The sequence below is a fragment of the Typopeltis vanoorti genome, chromosome 14 (assembly GCF_054136105.1).
Source record: "Typopeltis vanoorti isolate ZY-2024b chromosome 14, IOZ_Tvanoo_1.0, whole genome shotgun sequence".
NCBI lineage: Eukaryota > Metazoa > Arthropoda > Arachnida > Uropygi > Thelyphonidae > Typopeltis > Typopeltis vanoorti.
In genome coordinates, this window is record NC_143562.1 from 7,706,735 (window position 1) to 7,728,460 (window position 21,726).

The following is a 21,726-nucleotide window of genomic DNA, read 5'->3' on the forward strand; positions in this document are numbered from 1 at the left end:
ATAAACTAATTATTTACTTAGTTTCTGTGTTCTATTATACCGTTAAAATAATAAACAACATACTCTCCATCAGCTTCGATACAGCGTTTGGCACGGCCAATTAATTCGTTAAACGAGTTTTTATATCGGTTTTCGGGACACTGTTGATGGTCGTGGTTACTGCTGTTGAACGTTTTCAATGGTGTCCTATCACTTTCTTTTCGTTGGCAAATGTAGTCGGGGGAAGAGAAAGAAGTCACAGGGTGCTAAATCAAGTGAATACGGCGAGTGATCCAACACACAAACTTGGTTTTTGCTCAAAAACTGTCTCACAATGTCCGAACGATGAGATGGCGCATTATCGTGCAAAAGTGACCAGCTGCCTGCATCACGATATTCATGCCGTACGTGACACATTCTCGCTATCAATATCTTCAAAACTTCGAGATAAAACTCACCATTGAACGTTCGGCCAGGCGGAACGAATTCTTTGTGGATAATGCCCTTGGAATCGTAGAAACAAATCAGCACTGGCTTTACTTGTGACTTCTCAAAGCGACTTTTTTTCGGATGCCCTTCTTCTGGTGGTCTCCACTCAGCACTCTGTTTCGGGCTCATACTCAAAACGTTTCGTCACCAGTAACGATCGTTTCAAGGAAGTTTGAGTCCTTACGAGGTTTTAATGAGTCCTGTCCTTGCAGTGTTCAATTCGATACATTTTTTGGTCGTCGGTCAACTTGTGGGGAACAAAGTCTTTTGTCAAAATGTTGTGCACAGTTGATTTTGGAATCCCCAATTCATCTTCAATCAATCTCACGTACGATTTCGGGTTTTCTTTGATGAAATCATGCACTTTTTGGATGTTAACTTCGCTCAGTCCAGTTTTTGGACGGCCCGGCTTTTCGTCGTTCTCAAGCGTCTCACAACCACTTTAAAAATCTCTCGAAACCTTCAGTACGGGATAAGTAGGGTTCCCATACGTCATCATTTAGGCGGCCATGTCCGCATTTTGATAATGAAAATATCTGTCCGCATACATTTTCGAAAAAACCCCGTTTTGTTCGCATTTCTGTGGGAGCATTTTAGATTTTTTCCCCGGGCATTTCTCCTGTGTTGGTAACATTGCTGAAACAAGAATGCAGGAGGTTGGTTATATTATAGAACAATTGAATCAATAATCGAATCGAATTGCGCTTTTAGATATCTGTACTCGTTTTTTTTTTTTTTTCAACTTTTCGCTCTATCTCGCTGGCGCTGGCCTCACGTTAATGGCGTTACTGCATGCTATGACAGTGGTGGTGTTTGAAGTGGAAATCAAGACGCATCCTTAGTTTTGTTCGTTCTTAATTAGTATTAATGACCTTACCAAGTAAGTAAGATATTAAATTATCAAATTATATTAGAATTAAAATATATACCACGTTTTAGGTTATGATATAACCGTTGTGTAGCCCTACTTAAACATTACGATATAATTTTATATCAACTTACTTATATTTATTTCAGATTATCTGGAGAATGTCTAAAGCTAAAAGAAAGTGCTCCTTCAATGATAATCATGGGGGAAAATTTCCTTGTTTTCGCTCTGGGCGTGAGCCATGGGATTCTGAATATATTGTATGCAGTCCTGGTACGTTTCGGTCGTACAGCTTGGGACAAGAGACTTGGAACTACATGCAAAAAACAGAAAAGCATTTAAAGTGTGTTAGGGCAGTGCTTTCCAAACTTATTGATGTAAAGGCCCCCTTTGGAAAAATTAAAATATTTCAGGCCCCCCATCGAAAAAAATCGTAATACAGACATATATTATTGTAATATTTATTGTATTTATATTAAATACAATTTATATTCAAGATTTTGCGTTTTAAGCTTTTCTGTGCTTCTTATCAAACCTTTGAAAGGAAACTTATATGAATAAGCATATATTTACTAATATTCATTAAGCGCCGAAATACGAAGAAAGCAAATTTGTGAACCAACACCAATCTGCGTTTTTTCCATTAAAACAAAAAAATTACAAAAAGGAAATAATAAATAATAAAAACTAAATACGTTTCGTTTAAGATTAAAAAAAGAACTACTTAGTCTTCAAACATTTTAAATTTGTTTTCTTTATTTCATGCTCCCCCTCAAGAAAACTTACGGCCCCCAAAGGGGGACGTAAGTTTTACCCTAATAACTTTATCCCCTAACACTGCGGTTCCTAAACTGTTGGCCGCGGCCCACAGTTTAGGAACCGCAGTGTTAGGGGATAGAGTTCAACAGGAAAATTAAGTGATTATTTTATCAAGCCAAATTCAGAATTGGAAGATAGTGGAAGTGCTGTTGAAGGGTTCCTTGCATATCATACTGCTATTCATCATAACAGTTACAATTTCATGGACTATGGACTGTGCTCCTGGATTGTTGAAACAAAATTTCAGCAGTTCAAAAATTGCAGCCAAAGTGTCGAGTGGTCGTACAAAAACACAAGCTCTTGTAAATTCTGTTCTTGCTCTCCATTCGATAAAACTATAATCAAATCCATGGCAGATATTCCCTTTATAGGTGTTTCATGAGATGCTAGTAACTATGGTAATGTGAAAGTATTTCCTATCCTTATTCAATATTTTGACTACAAGAATATAGGTTTCATGTAGGCATACTTCTGTTTCATAAGGCTTATGACGCTTAAAATCTCATTGTTTTGTGTTCTGATAAGCATACTCATTACATCTAATTAATGAAAAGCTTACAAAGGTAAAGATTTCAACACATGTATTTATTTTTGTGTTAGATGTTTGTGTCCGGAACGAGTTGGTCAGGCGATGGGGTGTCAGCATTTTGGCATTTTAGAATATGGTAACCCTAGGGATAATCATTCATAACCGTATGCTTTTTGAAGTATTTGATGCGTTTCGGTAAAACATTTACTAAGTTTAACACAAAAGTCAATTGCAGCTCTGTTTGAAACTCATTTTCCGACCGTTCGTCAAAACACACTGTCACTCTTGGCACTATAACTCGGCTTCTAATGAAACAAATGTCATAAACGGTTGACACAACACTAATAAAGGTTGCCGCTTTCGACAACAAAAAGATACGACAGGTGGCGCCACTAGTTTCTTCTATTTCCGAAAAGTTCGGTTTATTTTTGGATAGAGGGCTATTATCTCTTTTATTTATTTATTTATTTTTATTTTTTATAGAGCCTGTGTAGCTCAGTGGATGTAGCGTTTGCACACCACAGCACTTGACCACAGGAAGAAAGACTCAAAATTAGTTTCAAATTTAGTCGGCAACTAGAAGAAATTTTTCTAAACCTTTTTTCGACCGGTTCCCGAGTTAATCGATCTCTGGCACGGGCAAGCGGGTTTTATCTTCCGGAAACTGTGGTTTTTTTTGTCGTCCCGTAAACTCAATAAAATCGACCGTAGAACCCACATTATTTCAGACATTAAATACGAGTGTTAGGGTTAGGGACCAGGAGATGGCGGCACTTGTTGAGCCGTCTCTCTTCACTGTGTGCCTGTTAGTTAGTGATAGCCTTGGGCCAGCTATCTCTGATTGGGTACCAGTGGAGATTGAACTGCTTACTTATTCAGTCTCCAAAAGTTAGATAGGGCGAAACGGCCTCGCCTACTCCCTATATACGGAAATAAAAAGGCGTTAGCTGATTTTTTTTTTTTTTTTTGCATTCCAATTACATTTGTCCTATTTTTAATTTTCTCCCCCTGGAAACTAGAAGTGGTGATTCCCTCGGCAAGCGCAAATTTTAAGCTTGAAATACCATATCATAGCGCCTCCGTAGTGCAATTGGAAGAACGACGGCACATTGCGCCCTTCGATTGGAATAGGCCTAAGTTCGATTCTCGTCGTGACGGGAGGAATCTTTATCTGGACGATTATCAATCGAAGGTGAGTTAGCCGATCTCATACGGAGGTAGCAGGGTTTTTTCTCCCGGAAACGGGTTTTTCAAATACAGACAAAATCCACATACACACAAATCGACCCTTCAGAACACACGCAATTTACAGACAAAAAATACTAGTTGTAGTGGCGTTGGAGGTGGGTGGTAGATTGCGTTGATGGAGATGATTCGTAGTAGATGTTCGGTGTAGTGGTTGTGAAAGTTGTATCAATTGAGACAGTTGTAGGTGCCCTCCCGCGATGAGTCTTCGGACTCCTTGGAGGTGTCAGGAATAATAATAATAATAATAATAATAATAATAATAATAATATCATATCACCTTTTTTTTCCTTTAAGATTTTAACTGCCTTACCTTGTTATTAATATTATGATTACTAAGTTCAAGTTCAGTACTCTCCTGCATGTTCTGATCCTTTTTTTTCTTATCATGTCTAAGTTTAGTGAAACATTTTCCCACCTTTCCCAATTCCCCGGTCCATTTTCTAATAATTTCTTTTAATCGAGATATTTCTAATGTCAACTTATCCTCAGATAAATTAACATCATCACTAATTTATTCTTGTTCATCAGGACAAACGCTCTACTCCAAAAGAACTTGACCTTTAGACACTGCCTTGTTACGAGTTTTCGGCACCATTCTTAAAAGTAGTAAAAAAGTAATAATATTTCTGCAGTTATGTTTTAAAATGTTGTAGTATAATAATTACACTAAAAACTACAATAATATATTAAAAAATACTCAATTAAATCTAAGAAAACACTTAATAAATCAACAAAATCACAGATCTTTCAGAAACTTCCTAACAGCATGTCTTTTTTACCTGATAGCCTCGATACCAGATTTTACTTTTAAGACGTGTCAAATCAGTTACCGTCCAACCTTTCCAAGTTGCATGATCATGAAAGAGAAACGCGGAATACTCATATGAATGAAATGATGATGTAAATAAGTAAAAGAATTTCAAATAAATGAAAGATCTGTTAAGTTTCAGGCTTTCCGGTGGAAGATATGTAAATTGCATTTGTTTTAATAATAAAGTTCTACATTAGGCCCCGAGTGGATGAATCGTAAGTAATTACACGACAACCATTTAATTAGCGTCCTAAATAGCCATCGTCTACTTTTTTCTTTTTTTTTTAAAGTTTTGAAATAATTGAGATCTTAAAAGTTTTTGATATAAGTTCGTTTTTTTTACTCTTCTTATTTTTTGTCGTAGGGCAGGTTGGGCTTCTCGTGAATGGCGTCGTGTTCATGAGACATCTAGTTTAGCGGTTTCTTACTAAAAGTAGACTAATCTTTTTTGACATTTGATAGGTTGTCACATGCTAAGATGCTGTGTAGTCTATGTGAGATGAAAGCATGGGATAGCGTCCCACCCTTTTGTGGTTTTGACGATATCCCCTCAACCGGTATTGATGAATTCTTATTGTTTACGCAATAGATTTAGTATCTTCTCCTCGCAAGCAACGCCGCTGTTGAAATCGGCTTCATGGAAAATCTGAACAGGTGAATGTAATAAGAAAACCATTCATTCTTTCTTTTACTTGTTTTAATAATAATGATACAATTGGTTTCGGTTGTTTGTCTTTAGCTTTCAAACTTGTACTCATGCTTATCTTTCCGTAACTCTTCTGGCCTTCGCTTGATATTCATAACGAACAGATTCCTTATGCATACAGTATTTCTTCCACGTAATTTTATTATTATTATTAATGATCTCTTGTTTAATAAGATTACATATCCATTTCCCTCCCGCCCTATTCTTTGAACTCTAGGGACTAGATACATTAAGATATTGCATCATTGATGTATTTTTAAAATACTTTATTAATAATTCCCTTTAATACTTTCTCTTAATAGCGTTCCCATCTAGCATCTGATACTATGGGACTGAACGTAGTTCTTCCTCAGTTCTTCATAATTTCTTGCATTGTAGTTCAGCATGTAGCCTTTAGAGAATGGAACATCCATATGCCTAGCCACTTTGCAGGTCAAAACAGCATGATCACTGCCACCACTGGTGGAAGAACAGTCACAGCTTTAACTGAAATCATGTCAGACACAATAATCATGTCTAGTACTCTTTGACTTCCTTTTTGACATGCTGCTTAAAGAAATTTCACAACAGCTCAGTCAATAATTGCATAAGTCAAGTCACTAAAAGCAATTAATTGTTTAGTACCCAATAGGTTTATTTGGCATTGCATTTCACTGTCACCAGCAACCCACCTTTTACTTGATCATGTTGGACTCCATGCACCAGATAGCTGTAAACTTGCCACTACATTGAAAATTGTCTGTTGAAGACTGTTACTAATATTGCAATCATAGTTTCTCTAATTGGACTCAAATCATCCAATATCATTATAGTTCGTCCACAGATTAGAGACCCTTTGACACTTCTGCGCATGTCCCAAAAAGGAGAATCCATTCCGATAATAGGGTAATCAGTCCGTATTGTGGGATGAGTTGTTTATTATTACACGTCAGAAAATTAACTTCTGTTTTATGATCATTGTAGTTAACTATGTTGCTTGTATAACAGTTGGAAAATTTTACCTATAAAGCACGTGATTTTGCGTGTTGGCGACAATTCGTACATCCTTCATTTCTTTCTCCCCTTCAGCATGAATAGACTATTCTTGGCAAGTTTCCAAGTGGAGATCTTTAAAGCATGGGATACTATAACATCATATCCCTCCTCTCCCATCTTCTCTATATTTCCCCAAAATACTGTATTCTTTACACTTGATATCAGTTAGTATATCTATTAATTTACAACCTTCATCAGTGAAAGTCACGTAACAAAAAAAAAAAATTATCACACACATATATATAAATATATATATATATATATATGTTAAAGATACCAAGCTATTTTAAACCTGGTTTTACTCCATTTCCCAAGTAAGCAAACAGAAAACAAGTAAAGTTTGCGCCTGCAAGTGTTGTAAGTCTAGCTGATCCTGCACGTGGTGCAAGACCAAGGCAACTCATGGTAAAAGTAGAATAAGCTCTGATCACTAATCTTAATATTTACCCTTAATGCAAAGCACATCTCCTGGAGATGTGCTTTGCCTACATCTACTTACATATATATATATATATATATATATATATCCTAACTTAAGGTAATCAAGAGCAAAATAAAGGAATGGATAGATGGAAATGGGATACCGTATGGGAGACAGCATGGTTTTGTGAAAGGTAGATCATGCCTCAGTAACTTGCTCACATTTTATAATACAGTGACAGCTGAACTGGATAAGGGTAATGGGTTTACAGTGATACTGCTGGACTTTGCTAAGGCCTTTGACAGGATGAAATTCTAATCAGTAAACTGCAGCACATCAGGGGCGAATTTTCCATGCATCTCATTAATTGAGAAAGAAGTAATATTTATTTGTTAATAAATGCATGCATTTATAAGCATTCCATTTAGGCTTTTATTTTTGTAGACAGAAGACGTCTTAAGCTTGCGTCACAATAATTGAGCTTTGCGCTGTATATCGAAGGCCAATGCTTGCTCGTCTAGTCAAAGCTACTGTACCTTGGCTTGCTCGATTGTAGGAGCTTCCAGGTCCTTTCTGCAGCACTGTGATATCATGCACGTGCATAGCCATTTCACGTCGTCTCAATCTGTTGCTTAAACACAGGCCATACACAGTCAACGTAGCTCTAGCCAAGAAAAATTAAGTTACAACCAACTTTTTATGACCAGTTCATAAAGAAAACCGTAGGATAGAATTTGTATTCAAGTAGCTAAATTGAAAAAGATAGAATATCATTCGTAAAATAAATGTTGTATTTGTATGATTAAATGTACATAAATTTCTAAATATATAGTTATAAATGGTCAGTAATTCATTATTCCGCTAATCAGACTTCAGTCACACCTCTCACTCCCTGAATGATAACAAGAGCAAGCGTGAATTGCAAGACCAGCATTCGCCCAGCACATGGGGATGGATATAGGGTTGGTGAGATGAATAGGAAGGTGGTTGATGGAGAGATATCTGAGAGTAGTTTATTCAGGAGTAAAGTCCAAAAGAAGGCCTGTGACTAATGGTGTGCCACAGGGTTCTGTTCTTGGACCACTGCTATTTAATTTGTTCATTAATGATATAGGAAAGGATCTGAGAGGAACTATTCATTTATTTGTGAATGATGCAAAGTTGGATAGAGCAATAATGAATACACATGATATTAAAATTTTGCAGGATGATTTGGATAGATTGGCAGACTAGGCTAAGGAGAATGGATGTCAGTTTAATGTGGGAAAGTATAAGATTATGCATTTTCGGGTGAAAAGATTAGCAGCAGTATACCACATTGGTGGAACTGTACTCCACCAAATTGACGAAGCCAGAGATTTGGGAGTGTTGGTGGATAGGGAGATGAAGTTTAGGGGCACATAGCAAAAGTGGCTAAAGCAGCTCATCAGATCACTTAGTTACTGAAGAATACTTTGACGAGCAGAGACAAGCAGGTTACTGTTCCTCTTTATTGAGCCTTGATAAGACCCCATCTTGACTTCTGTGCCCAAATCTGGGCACTAGGGTTTTTTTTTTTCTTGATGGGGAGGAGGTAGAGAAGATCCAGAGGCAAGTGACCAAGATGGTAACTGGTCTATGGAATTAACCTTACGAGAACAGGTTGAAGATCTGTTGGTTGCAGAAATTGGTTGATATGCAGAAAAGGGGTGATATGATTGAGACATTGAAATTACTTAGTCGTTTTTATAAGATTAATTCAGAGAAATGTTTCAAAACAGTTCTGGTGGTAGGAGAACTGGGAGCCATCCATGGAAACTGAGCAAGAGTGTAGTTAGCAGGGTTGTTAGAACTAGGTTTGTTACTTGGAGATTGGTGAATTAGTGGAATAAGCTGTTGGAGTCTGTTGTGGGTGCCATGACTGTAAATGAGTTCAAAGCAAAGTATGATAGATACTGTGTGAATCCTGAATTGTTCTTGACATGATGTTTAGAACCTCCCTCGATGAGTCTAAGGATTCCTTGGAGTTGCCTGTAATAATAGTAATAAACTCTTATTGTTTGATTTATTTATGAAATGTTTTATTTCAGTTTAGCCTCTTTGTCTTCAGTTATAAACAGACATTTTATTAGGCATTGTTAGGGAACATAATAAATAAATGTGGAAGTTAAGATATCAAATTAATTATTGAAAAATCTAGTTATAACAATGAAGAGTATTTTTTTTAATCGCAGATCCATATCCATGTTTAAATTTTCAGACTTTCCTTAGGATTAATAAAATCACAAATATTCATAAAATTTTGTAAATGTTTGAATATAAAAAATTTCAAATTCTAAAAGTGAAACAAAGCAAATGACTAAACCAAAAATGAGTGTAAAAATTCAAGACACTGCATATTATTCTAGTCAGAAAGGACATTTCTTTTGGGTTATCCTTTAATTTTCAAACAACATAACAAGGCACATATGAATTTTAATGATTATTTTATATACAAACAATTAAAGCACTAAATATGAAAAAAAAAAGAGGGGAGGGGGGGGGGGGAACATTTTAACATTTAGCAGAGATTTATCACTAAATCACATCCCATTTGTGGATGCATGACTTGTCATTGCTACAAAGTATTTAAATATTAGAGTTTCCCATAGAAGTGTGATCTTTCTGAAGACTTGGTTATTCAGCCAAGTAAGAATGAAAAGCTGGAAATCATGTGCCCTGTCTGTGAAGTGTTGCGTTATATTATATCTAGGACAAGGAGTTATGATGTCACTCTTGACATTTGTAATGAAAAACCATGGTAATATTGTGAAGTTATCTGTTGATGCATTGTGTTAACTGTTCATTTAATTTGTGATTATCCATATTACAAAGTTTACGTTACTATGGCATCTTCTTCTTTGAGTGCCATTTTCGAGTGATCCTCAGTCACTTTGAACAGTCCCTCAGAGATCATGCCAGTCCACTGTCTGATGTCAGCCAGCCGAGATTTTCTGTGTCTTCCTTGTCCTCTTCTTCCCTTTTATATTCAATTGAAGTATCTTATATATTATTATGTTGCGAGTGTAACTATCATTGCATATGCAGGAAATAATTTGAAAACTTGGCATTTCATCTTTGACATCCATCTACAAATCATGATTCATTGTTTTTTCCATATTTTGCAAATAGACATGTCAGCAAAACTAACTTTAACAAAAATTACAAATCAGTATCTTGAACGATGTTGAGAGTTTATTTTTCACTTGGTTAGACTATAATAAGTTTAGTTTTGCTGACAGGTTTCAGGTTTGCACCTGAAAGTATCTTCAGGACTGGGGTAAGGTGGTGCAACACCTTACCCCAGCACTTACCCCAGGTAGTGAAGATACTTTCAGGCGCAAACTTTGTTTGCTCACACTTGGATAAAGGATTAAACTAAACTTATTATAGTCTAACCAAGTGAAAAATAAATTCTCAACATCTTTCTCTGAATCAGGAGTAATTTAATAATAAGGTGGCACACCCTTTGGCAACTCATAGGTTAGGATGACCTCTCATTGCTTCTGCCTTTGTATCTCCACTACTGGGCCTGGCTCCCACTGACGAGACCTCAATAAAGGTCGAAACCGGTATGGGTAGTGGCCCTTGCCTTAATGCATAGCATTACACATATCTGCAAGGAGATGTGCTTTGCATTATGGGAGATACTGAGATAGGAGTGATGAGAGAGCTTTCTCCACCTTTGCAACGAGTTGCCTGGTGTTGCACTACCTTACCCCAGTCCTGAAGATACTTTCAGGCGCAAACTTTGTTTGCTCACACTTGGATAAAGGATTAAACTAAACTTATTACAGTATCCTGAACCAAAAATAAATAAATAATATATATATATATATATACACTATATACCCAAAAAACTTTTCAGAAAAAATCTCTTTCACATCCATTTTGCTAGCATGTTCATGGATGAATGCCACATAAATGATATACATCATCATATCCACTAAAAACTTCTTGTTTTTGACAGAATTTCAGCTATACCAACCACAATCCACATTAAGTGGCCAAATTACACCTTGCAGGATTCCATTTGTCACAGGAATGGGATCTGTGTGCAATCTTATATTACTTACTAAACAATGCCAAATTTAGATTTCTCTCTTTTGACTTCTACAAGGTTTCCTTGCCCCATTCAGTAATGTTCATCTGCTGTATTTACCACTTTCCAGATTGTGAAATCCACTGTTATTTTCAACTTCTTATCCTTGAAACTTATTTCTGCAGTCCAACTGTCAAATAATGATGGCATCTTCCTAGGCAACCTTAATGTTCACAACTCTAAGTAACTTCCCCTTTCAAATTCCACTAACCAAGCTGGATGAGATGCAGAAGTATTTGCTGCAAACTGTGACCTAATGCAAAAAGTACATCTACAGACTCAAATACCTGATACCATACTCCACTCTCAACACAATTAATCTCCTTAACCAGATCTCCTTTCAGGTTTGCTGTTGAGGTCACTTCTCCTTGCAGTAACTTGAACTACATTCTTGTACAGATTTCCTCTCGCACAGCCCTCCTTCTAGCCACCCAATGTTATATTCTTTGGCACTATAAGGATGCCAAGTGAGATAATCTCCAGAACTTCTCTTCCTTTCCATGAACAGACTACTGTTTCCACTCTTCAGATCCAAATACAAGTTGTGATTATTAGAAATTATTCTCACTGCCATGAAAGCCTTCATTTCTTACTCCATCTAAAATTCCTATCCACTTTCCAGATCATGCACTGGTGACCAATAGCTAAGGATGAACTACATTTTTACTTGTATATGAAAATATTTTCATTCCTACAGTCAAATATGGGCATAAATTTATTACCAGTATACTAATAAATTATATTACACAAAAATTGTGTTATAAATTTCATACAGATTAAATTGCAATACATTTTAGTCAAAGTTACAAATTTCTTAAAGACGTAGTTAAGGAATTAATGTACAGTACGTACAGAAAACTATGAGGAGAGACATTTCACTATGGAATATTTCCAGCTCGAACTGTAATGCAGCTGTCACAACGTCATGCCATGCATTAGCACCAAATGATTCAGCAGTTCTTGAGGCAAACTGGTTCACTTCCCCTTTCAGAGCAAGGATAAGCCTTATTTGCTTTCTGTAGAGAAATTTCGAGCAGCAATTGCGTCTCCCTATTGTATTGCAAACATGTTCTATGGGATTGAGATCTGGGGAGTGTGCTGGCCACTCGACTCGATTAATATCCTCAGTTTCCAGAAGTATCTCCACTGCTCGTCTACAGTGTAGTGTGGCATTGTCATTCATAAAAATTAATTCTTTGCTTATAACACCACAGAACAGTTGAACATGACATTGAAGAACTTCATTGCAGTATCATTCACCAGTCATAGTTCCTTTTTCCAGCACTTGCAGCATGGTGTGTCCGTTAAGCATAATGCCTCCCCACATCATGACCCCAGCACTGCTGTATATATATATCCCTTTCAAAAACATTCTCATGGTAGTAAGCAGTACCACTTTCCTGTGAGAGCAAGTGTTGTCCAGAATCAGAGGAAAGACTGAAACAACTGTCATCTGTAAAGAGTACATTAGTCCATTGGTGTCTTGTCCAGTTTTTATGGATACAACACCACTGAAAACATGCTCTATGATGAGCTGTGCATAAAGGGATGCAGATTTCAGGCATATAGGCCTACTTGTTGCAGACATCTTGCCACAGTTTGTTGAGATATACCTGTGCTTGAATGGAGCTGACTTGCAAGCTCAGCTGCTGTGGTGCATCGATTATGTTTTGCTGTTATAACCAAAATTCTGTCTTCATGTTCCATGGTAGAGCTTAGCCAACATCTGGAACATAATTCATTGATTTGAAATGCTGTCCAGAGCTTGAATACAACACATGTTAGATTCCAAGCTCTCTGGAAATATCAGTAATTCTGCAGCCTTCTTCAAGCTTTCCAATAATTCTTCCCCACATGAAAATCATCTAGAGGATGTATTTCAGACATTAAAAGACATCCAAGTTTGCAACAAAAAAAGGCAACAAGAAAAACATTCTTTATACCACAGACAGCTTGCAAGAAGAAGTCAAGCTTCATACTGCTTTGTTACAGGCTTCATCATAAGATGAAACATGCAACAAGTGCAGGCCTGATTTTGAAACAGCCAACAGCAGAAAACTGACCTATTCAAATAATAGCAGGTATACATTCTAACCTCTTGCAGAAGCTATTAGGCCAGATTTTGAATAGCCAACAGCAGAAAGCTGACCTATTCAAATAGCAGTCATACATTCTAATCCCTTGCAGAAGTTATTAGGATCAACTTTCACTCACCTGAAAGAGTGATATCAATTGATATCTTTATCGATACAGAGTGGTATCAATAAAGATGAGCAGAGTTAATTCTTCTCCAGCTTCTTCATCAATGACCAAGTCAAATTACCACTTACCCTACCAGAAACAGAACACATCTTCTGTGGTCTTTCAGTAAAAAATAAATAAATAAATAAAGATACCAGAAGAATTTTACATAACCTAGGTACCAAAAATTCTTCCAATTTTGATGGCACCATCTCAGATGTGCTCAAAAGCTGTGTTTGTTCTACAACTAACACCTGACTGATATCATCTCTATAGTTCTTTATACTCAGCTGGCTCTTATCCTAATATGAAGAAACCAGTATATATATAATATGAAGAAACCAGTATATATATATATTAGGGTTACCAATTTTATAAGCTTGGTTATTTAACTCCAAATCCCAAGTAAGCAAACAGTTAAGTTTGCACCTGAAACATGGTTCAAGTCTATGGACAACTCATTGTAAAGGTGGGTAAAGCTCTGATCATTATTCTTAGTATTTCCCATAATGTAAAGCACATCTCACTAAAAGATGTATTCTGCAATACATTATGGGTGGGGTCACTACCCAGACTGGTTTCAACCTTTTTTGAGGTCTCCTCAGTGAGTAGCTAGACCCTAATACCAAGGTTATAGTCCTTATAAGGACTGGCTTAAAGGGGCGAAGCAAGAATGCTTTTCATATTCCCCGTTATCTGTAGAGGACAGTGTAGGGATAAGGTGTTATTCAGCTATTAAAGCTCTGGTCATGGCAGGAGGGTAACAGCAATAGCCGAGCCTCAGTTAGAACTTCATTAGCTACAGCATTGCCATCCATTACCCTCCAAGAGTATTGGATTGAATGAATCAATCACCGCATCTCAAAACCCTTCCATACCAAGGTTTTAGTAATACAGAGCCTTATCAACTATACCTATACAAGTTGCTACAAGGTGTTTTTATTTTTAATAAGAATCTTTGGAGGAGATATAGATGTAATTATTTTTTAACTTGGGGACACTGTATATTAGGGTTACTAAGTAATTTTATAAGCTTGGTTATTTAACTCCTAATCTCAAGTAAGCAAACAGTTAAGTTTGCACCTGAAACATAGTTCAAGTCTAATAGGTTAGACTTGAACTGATAGTGTGGTGGAAGTGAGAATGGTCAATGAATTTAAGGAGTGATATGATAGACTTTGTGTTTTCTAGGAAGGACCTCCCACAATGAGTCTTTTGACTCCATGTCTAATAGGTTAATAGTTCAAGTCTAATAGGTTTGACTTGAACTATGTTTCAAATATGTTTCTAATAGTTTTGGAATAGGTTGCATATATATATGCAACCTATTCCAAAAAAAAAAAAAAAAAAAAAAGTTTGCTGTGAAATTACTGACTGATAGCCTTTAGTTCAGTTTTTTTCCAAAATAATGAAGATTTTCATCAGCAATCAATTTCTCCACTAATTGGAGGTTATCTGGACATGCGCACACACACACACAATGAAAAGGTTGAAGCAGCGTGTCATTGCTGTTGACATTAACTGAATATTTGATTGTATCTGGCATCAAAGCTTGATCAATAAATTGCCATCCATTGGTGTAATTTCCATCCTCTGTAATTGGCACTTATCGTAATATGTGGAAGCAATGTTATGGAAGAATTATTATTATTTTAATTATCCAGGCCTCCATGGAGTCAAAAGACTCATCGTGGGAGGTCCTTCCTAGGAAACACAAAGTCTATCATATCACTCCTTAAACTCATTGACCATTCTCACTCCCACCGCACCATCAGGCAATGCATTCCATGGTTCAACCACCCTCCATGCAAAGGAACCACTCCACGCCCTCTTGCTCACAGTTTCCTTTCTTAACTTCCAGGGATGGACTTTGGTATTGGCCTCTTGTCATCATTCCTTCCCACTGCTCAGCCAAGTGAAAGAACTTCCCAGTGTCAAATATTAGTAATGAATTAGTTTATTAATATGAATACAGCATATTTCAAGTACATCTCTCTTAAAAGATGGAATGTGACAGGAGCTTACAGAAAATAGATATGCTTTCATGCTTTAGCAGAATCCTTTAGCCAGATGCTTGTCATTGAGAGTTGTAGAGGCATCTAGCTAAGGGATTCTGATGTATGTTCCTTTTACATGGGCTTCTGTTACATTCCATCAGTTTATATAGTCAGCTTGACTGTCTCTTGGGTTACTATTCTTTTCACGGAAACAATGATTTTGAGCTTGGTATATAAGACTCCAATACCAAAGTCCATAATCTGTTTCTATGAAAAGAATGTTATGCTCAAGTCAAATATTACACAAACTGCAGCAAAGTGAAGAGAATGTTATAATTGGACAGTAAACTATCAGAAAGGTAAGGGAGTAATTAATCATGATAGAGGTTATGATAGTTAAATTTATAGTGGAACAATTCACTACAGGCTCCAGAGAGTTCAGCAATCAAATGCTCATTCTAATTTTTTCAATAACAGTTTGTATTACATCAGTATAATATTGTAATTTTTATAAATTTGTGTTTTAGCAATTTACTGAAGTGTATCTAAACTGCAGTTATTTTTTTTTTCCTTTTCTTTTAATAGAACTGCATTTATTGATACAGCAAAGCAGAGCTCATCCTGTTATAACCGATGCAGAACATTTCATTCATAAGTAGTGCTGAATTTTTTGTACATTTTTTATGTGAGATAGAATTATTACAGAAAATATTTGAGTAAAATTATTGCTAACTCCACTTCAGCTAAAGAAAGAACAAAGCATATTACCAATGTCACAGACCAGATACACATATGAAACTTTAGAGAAGTCAGTTTTATATTTCTAATCAGAAATTTTAAAATATTGCTTCTCTTATTAGACAAACTTTACCTATATCAAAAGTGTAAAATTCTTTTTGTATGTTACAGGTCTTAAACGGTATATTAGAATTCATACTAATAAGAAGTCTTTTTCATGTGTTTGTTCTGGGAAAGCATTCACACAAATGGCAAATTGTGAGCCTTCTGTTAAAATTAATTCACTAATGACAATATTTAAATGTGGAACTTGTGGCAAATTATTTTTAAAACATGAGGAACTTATACAACACACAAGAATTCACATCAATGAAAATCCTTTTTCATCTGAAGCTTTTGAATCGACTTTACAAGCAGGCAGTCTTAAAACATGCAAAAGAATTCCCACTAATCAGAAATGTTTTATATGTGAAACTTGTGGTAAGTCATTTTTATATAAATCAGGTCTTAAGCGTCACACAAGACTTCACACTAATGAGAAACCTTATAGTTGTGAAATTTGTGGTAAAAAGTTTGCACGAACAGAAAATCTTAATGTGCATATAAGAGTACACACTAATGAGAAACCATTCACTTGTGGAACTTGTGCAAAATCATTTCCTACAAACCAACAGCTTAAATTACATACAAGAATTCACACTAATGAGAAGCCTTTTAGTTGTGAAATGTGTGGTAAACAGTTTGTGCGATCAGAAAATCTTAAGGTACATAGAAGAACTCACACTAACGAGAAACCTTTTAGTTGTGAAATTTGTGGTAAACGATTTTCACAGTGTGGATATCTTAAGATACACAGGGTAATTCATACAAAGGAGAGAAATTTTATCTGTGGAACTTGTGGTGAATCATTTTTAAGAAATAATGACCTTAAGCTACATTCAAAAATTCACAATAATGAGAAACCTTTTGATGCCAAGGAGAAACCTTTTCGTGCCAAGGAGAAACGCTTTCTCTGTCCAACATGTGGTAAATCATTTTTATACAATTACATTCTGAAACAACACATAAGCATTCACACTAATGAAAAACCTTTTGTTTGTGAAACTTGTGGCAAGTCATTTATCCAGAAATATGATCTTCAAAGACACACAGAAGGTCATGCTAATGAGAGACCTTTTACATGTGAAACTTGTGGTAAATCATTTTTCAGAAATCGTGATCTGAGAATTCATACAAGAATACATGTTAATGAAAAACCGTTTCTATGTGAAACTTGTGGTAAGTCATTTGCACACCTTCGAGGCTTAAAAGTACACACAATACTTCATACAAATCGAAAACCTTTTGCCTGTGAAACTTGTGGTAAATCATTTTCCCAACTTGGAACTCTTAAAACACACAGAAGATTTCATACGAATGACAAACCTTTTCCCTGTAAAATTTGTGGTAAATCATTTTTTACAAATACAAATCTTGTGCGACACACAAGAATTCACACTAATGATAAACCTTATACCTGTGAAATCTGTGGCAAACAATTTACACAATTGGGACATCTTAATGGACATAAAAGAATTCACACTAATGAGAAACCATTTACATGCGGAACTTGTGGAAAATCATTTATAACAAAAGAATATTTGAAACGACACAAAAAAAGTCATGTTAATGAGAGGCTTTTTCTGTGTCACACATGTGGTAAATCGTTTACCCTCTTGTCAACCCTTCGACAACACACTAAAACTCATACCAGTGAGAAACGTTTTATTTGTCAGACTTGTAATAAACCATTTTTAACTAATCATGAGCGCGAGCGACACATAAAAATTCACACTAATGAGAGACCTTTTACCTGTGAAACCTGTGGTAAAGCTTTTCCAGTAGTGGGATATCTTAATGTACACAAAAAAAAAACCTCTCACTAGTAAGAAATATTTTACTTGTGAAACATGAGAAATAATTTTCAGAACTAGCAAATCTTAGAATACACTAGAAGTGACATCAGTGAGAAACTTTCTCTCTTAAATTGATATGTGATAAATCACACATCATGTGCAACAAAAGTTATTTCTGCTAATTAAAAACATTTTATTTTACTGTGAATCTTGTGATGTATCTTGATCTCATTTTCTAGAAGTTATATTCACAACGTGAACATCTTAGACTTTTAAAAAAATTTGCACTTATAGGTAGTACATTTTAACTGTGAAACTATTTAAAAATAATGTGAACATGTATCATGTGTCATCTTAAATCGGATATGGCTAGGATTTTAAAGATATAGTTAACTACTGCAAAGAATTTCTTTTACCTGATGGAAATCTTAGAAATTCATTTGGAAGTAGGCTTCTTTGTATTAAGTTTTCATGAGTTTACTGCATTCTTAACAGCTTGTTTATGGTAGATTCAGTTATTGCTTGCATACCTTTCTGATCGAGTTCATGTGGTATAATTTATTATTTAGTTTTGTAATTATTAAATCGGTATGTCACACAAGTACTAATGTGGTTTATATGTGTATTGTATGATAATTAGCTGAAATCATAACATAAAATCAAACTTCTGGAAAAGTCAAATCTTGCTGATTCAATTAACAATGAAGAATAAACCTGTTTTAATAACAAGGTCTTATCATAAAATGCAATATTTTAACTTGCAGTTTTCAGAAGAATGTTATTAACTGATTCAAATTTTATTTATTATTACGCACATTTTAGTTTATTTAAAAAAAATATTTCACATATATGTTAATCTTAGTAGAAAGTTTCTATATGGTCAAACAGTTACTGATTCAGCTGATTTAACTGCATTTTATGATGCAGTTGTCAAATCCTTGGTCTTAGTTTTGTTGATATCATCATCTTGAGATTCACAAGAAATCAACTCATTGGTAAATCATCAAAATCATTTTGATGGATGACTTTATTGATAAATAATTGAATGGAATTCACATCTAGCAGCAATTAGAAAATATTATTGACTGAGGGTGATAGTAGCAAGAATGTAATGAGGAATGAGTGTTTGTTTGTTGGTAAAAAGAGATACTGTTAAAGAGCAGTGAATAAGTGTTAGAAACTTAAGAAAAAGCCAACAAATGATCTGGTGATAGAAGCAGTCAATGATGGCATGAATGATGTAAGCGATGTGTGTTCAAAAATCAGGAATAGCTAATGTAGTGAAGATTTGCTGGATGACATGTCAGTGTAGTAAGATAGAGGAAGTGTAAAAGACAGTGGAAGAAGCTAGTATGAAAGACATGAACACAAGTGAGTTTATTAGAAAATTGGTAAGGTTGTGGAATAAATTGAAGCATGTGCAGAGTGAGATTTAAAGAAGATATTGGTAGTTGGAGATGTAAAAAGGAAAGTGTTCAGTTGCAGATGAATCAAAACTGAATGATTGTAGTGGAATGGTGGAAGTAATATATTATAATATACTGAAAATGAGGCAGGTGTCAAAAGTATGTCTGAGGCTGTGAAGATAAGAGGAAATGCAGAGGAGTGGACTGTGCAGGTTGGTACATGTCATTTTTGAGGAAGTGTGAATGAGGTTGAATGGTATTTGTAAGTGTTACTAGAGACAGTGAAACAGAAGTGTGTGTGTGTGTGTGTGTGTGTGTGTGTGTGTGTGTGTGTGTGTGTGTGTGTGTGTGTGTGTGTGTGTGTGTGTGTGTTTGCCAAGATATGATATTAGAGAGCTGGAAAAGAACATGATAACAAATGGAATGGATGAGATACATACATGCATTGTAGGAATGTGTGAAAAAGCTGGCAGTGCTCTTGACTTGGCTCTTCAGGTCTGGCAACAGGAATAGTCCCAGAAGACTGCTAAATATATGTGAGTAAGGAGAATGAATTCCTTGAACTGCTTAATGACAACTAGCAAGTAATTGAAGCAACATATGGGTCTTAGATTTAATAATATCGTATCATACAATCATAATTAAAGATGCCACCAACTGGGGGGGGGGGAGAGTTATCATGTGGGACAGTTGGAATGTGTGGAAAAGGAGGACTTGAGTTTGTGGATGTAAGTGATAAATTTCAAGGTAAAAGAGAGCTGTTTATTTTATATGGTTTACAGTAAAGTGAGAACGATACTATGCAGCTCAGTAGATCGTTGATGAGAGTAGAAGAATGCGTAGCCAGCCAGGGAATCCAAAAGTAGACAGTGGCACTTGAATCAGAAATTGGTGTGAGATAATGGGATAATGGACAAAGGATGACAAGATAGGGATGGCCTTAATAGAAGCAATAAAATCAAAGGTTAGGAATTCTGGAAAAGGAGTAAGGAACTGTACTTATACATCACTGTAAGATTTATTAGGAATAAGGATGCTCATTCAGTCCACAAATCATTGGTGTTAGTAAAAGAACATTAACAGAAGATAATGTATTCACAGGAGTAGAATGTGATGGTTTTAGCATTTTTCAAAAAAGACAGAAAAGATAAAAGGAGGTGGGGTATTTATTACTGATGATTTCAGAAGAGTTATTTCCTTATAGTATGGAACTTGAAGAAAACAGTGACGATAATTGCTTTGAGGCCTTTTGGGTGTGAAGTCGAGGTTAGCACAACTTTTAGATATTCAGTAGGAGATGCTGCTGCAGGCTAGGGAGATGATTCTGAAATGTTCAGACAGATTAGACTGATGCGTGACAGGAAGGTGATAATGATGTGTGACCTGAACAATGGAAGCAGGAATGGATGAGATACATACATACATACATTGTAAGAATCTGTGAAAAAGTTGGCAGTGCTCTTGACTTGGCTCTTCAACAGGTCTGGCAACAGGAACAATCCCAGAAGACTGCTAAATATATGTGGGTAAGGAGAATGAATTCCTTGAACTGCTTAGTGACAACTAGCAAGTAGTCGAAGCAACATGTGGGTCTTAGATTTAATAATATCGTATCATACAATCATAATTGAAGATGCCACCAACTGGGGGAAGAGTTATCATGTGGCAAGTGGACTAGGCAGGTACAAGCTTTATGGAATGAGAGCAAGAGAGAGAGATTAAAGAATAGGGGACTATTGAAAATTAAGGAAACTTGAGCAGTGGCTTTATCAGTTGAAGAGAGAAATCAGCAGTGCCTGGAACTTGGGCTGGAATCATTTGCTTTTGGCATTATCAGATTGTGTTCAAAGGATAAAGTAGGAATGAAATAAATGAAACATGGAATTATGCAGGAGCTTCTGAGAAAGTAGAGTGTTATGGAGGAGATATAAAGAACAAGGTATCCCTTAGCAGCATAAGGAGTATAAGGTGCTAGGAAGATGAGGTGTAATAAAGAAAGAGAAATCGACATATGAAAAGAGATTGGCTGAAGCAGTAAAGTAAAACCATAAAGAATTCCATAGTTGTTGGTGGTAGAAATAAGGATTAATATAGATGACTTACCTTAGTTGCTGGAGATGATGTACAAATCAGATCTGCTGAAGATATAGTGGAAATGTTTAATTATTTTTGTATGGGCACCTTAATGGTGTCCAAAGACTCATCGTGGGATGAGTCTTTGGACTTAATGAGTATTTTGTTAGTATATATCATGTAAGGGAGGCTAAGAGTGGTGTTAATAGGAAAGAAGACAAAAGACTAACAGCTCAAGAATGGGAAGTGTTTAGAGTATTAAGTAACCTTGATGTGAAAAAGGCTGTAGGACTGGATGGGATACATACATACATTGTAGGAATGTGTGAAAAAGCTGACAGTGCTCCTGAC

The 21,726-nt window shown here is 35.8% G+C and overlaps 1 protein-coding gene across 3 annotated transcripts; it reads left to right on the plus strand.

Moving 5' to 3' along the window:
• The first annotated feature begins 4,769 nt into the window (after nucleotides 1-4,769).
• LOC150099154 (uncharacterized) lies at nucleotides 4,770-18,645 on the plus strand. 3 transcript variants are annotated; one of them, XM_090403856.1, is made up of 2 exons: nucleotides 4,770-4,958; nucleotides 15,849-18,645. In XM_090403856.1, exon 2 carries the CDS (start codon nucleotides 16,250-16,252, stop codon nucleotides 17,924-17,926), a length of 1,677 nt encoding a protein of 558 aa, XP_090259982.1. In that variant the 5' UTR covers nucleotides 4,770-4,958; nucleotides 15,849-16,249; the 3' UTR covers nucleotides 17,927-18,645. The 3 variants fall into 3 exon arrangements, with proteins under 3 accessions (XP_090259982.1, XP_090259984.1, XP_090259983.1); XM_090403858.1 differs by lacking the exon at nucleotides 4,770-4,958 and adding an exon at nucleotides 5,161-5,403; XM_090403857.1 differs by lacking the exon at nucleotides 4,770-4,958 and adding an exon at nucleotides 5,161-5,397.
• Nucleotides 18,646-21,726: the final 3,081 nt, after the last annotated feature.

Excerpts from the sequence above, each read along its gene's own strand:
- LOC150099154 (XM_090403856.1), top strand. The coding sequence starts at position 16,250 with ATGGCAAATTGTGAGCCTTCTGTTAAAATTAATTCACTAATGACAATA.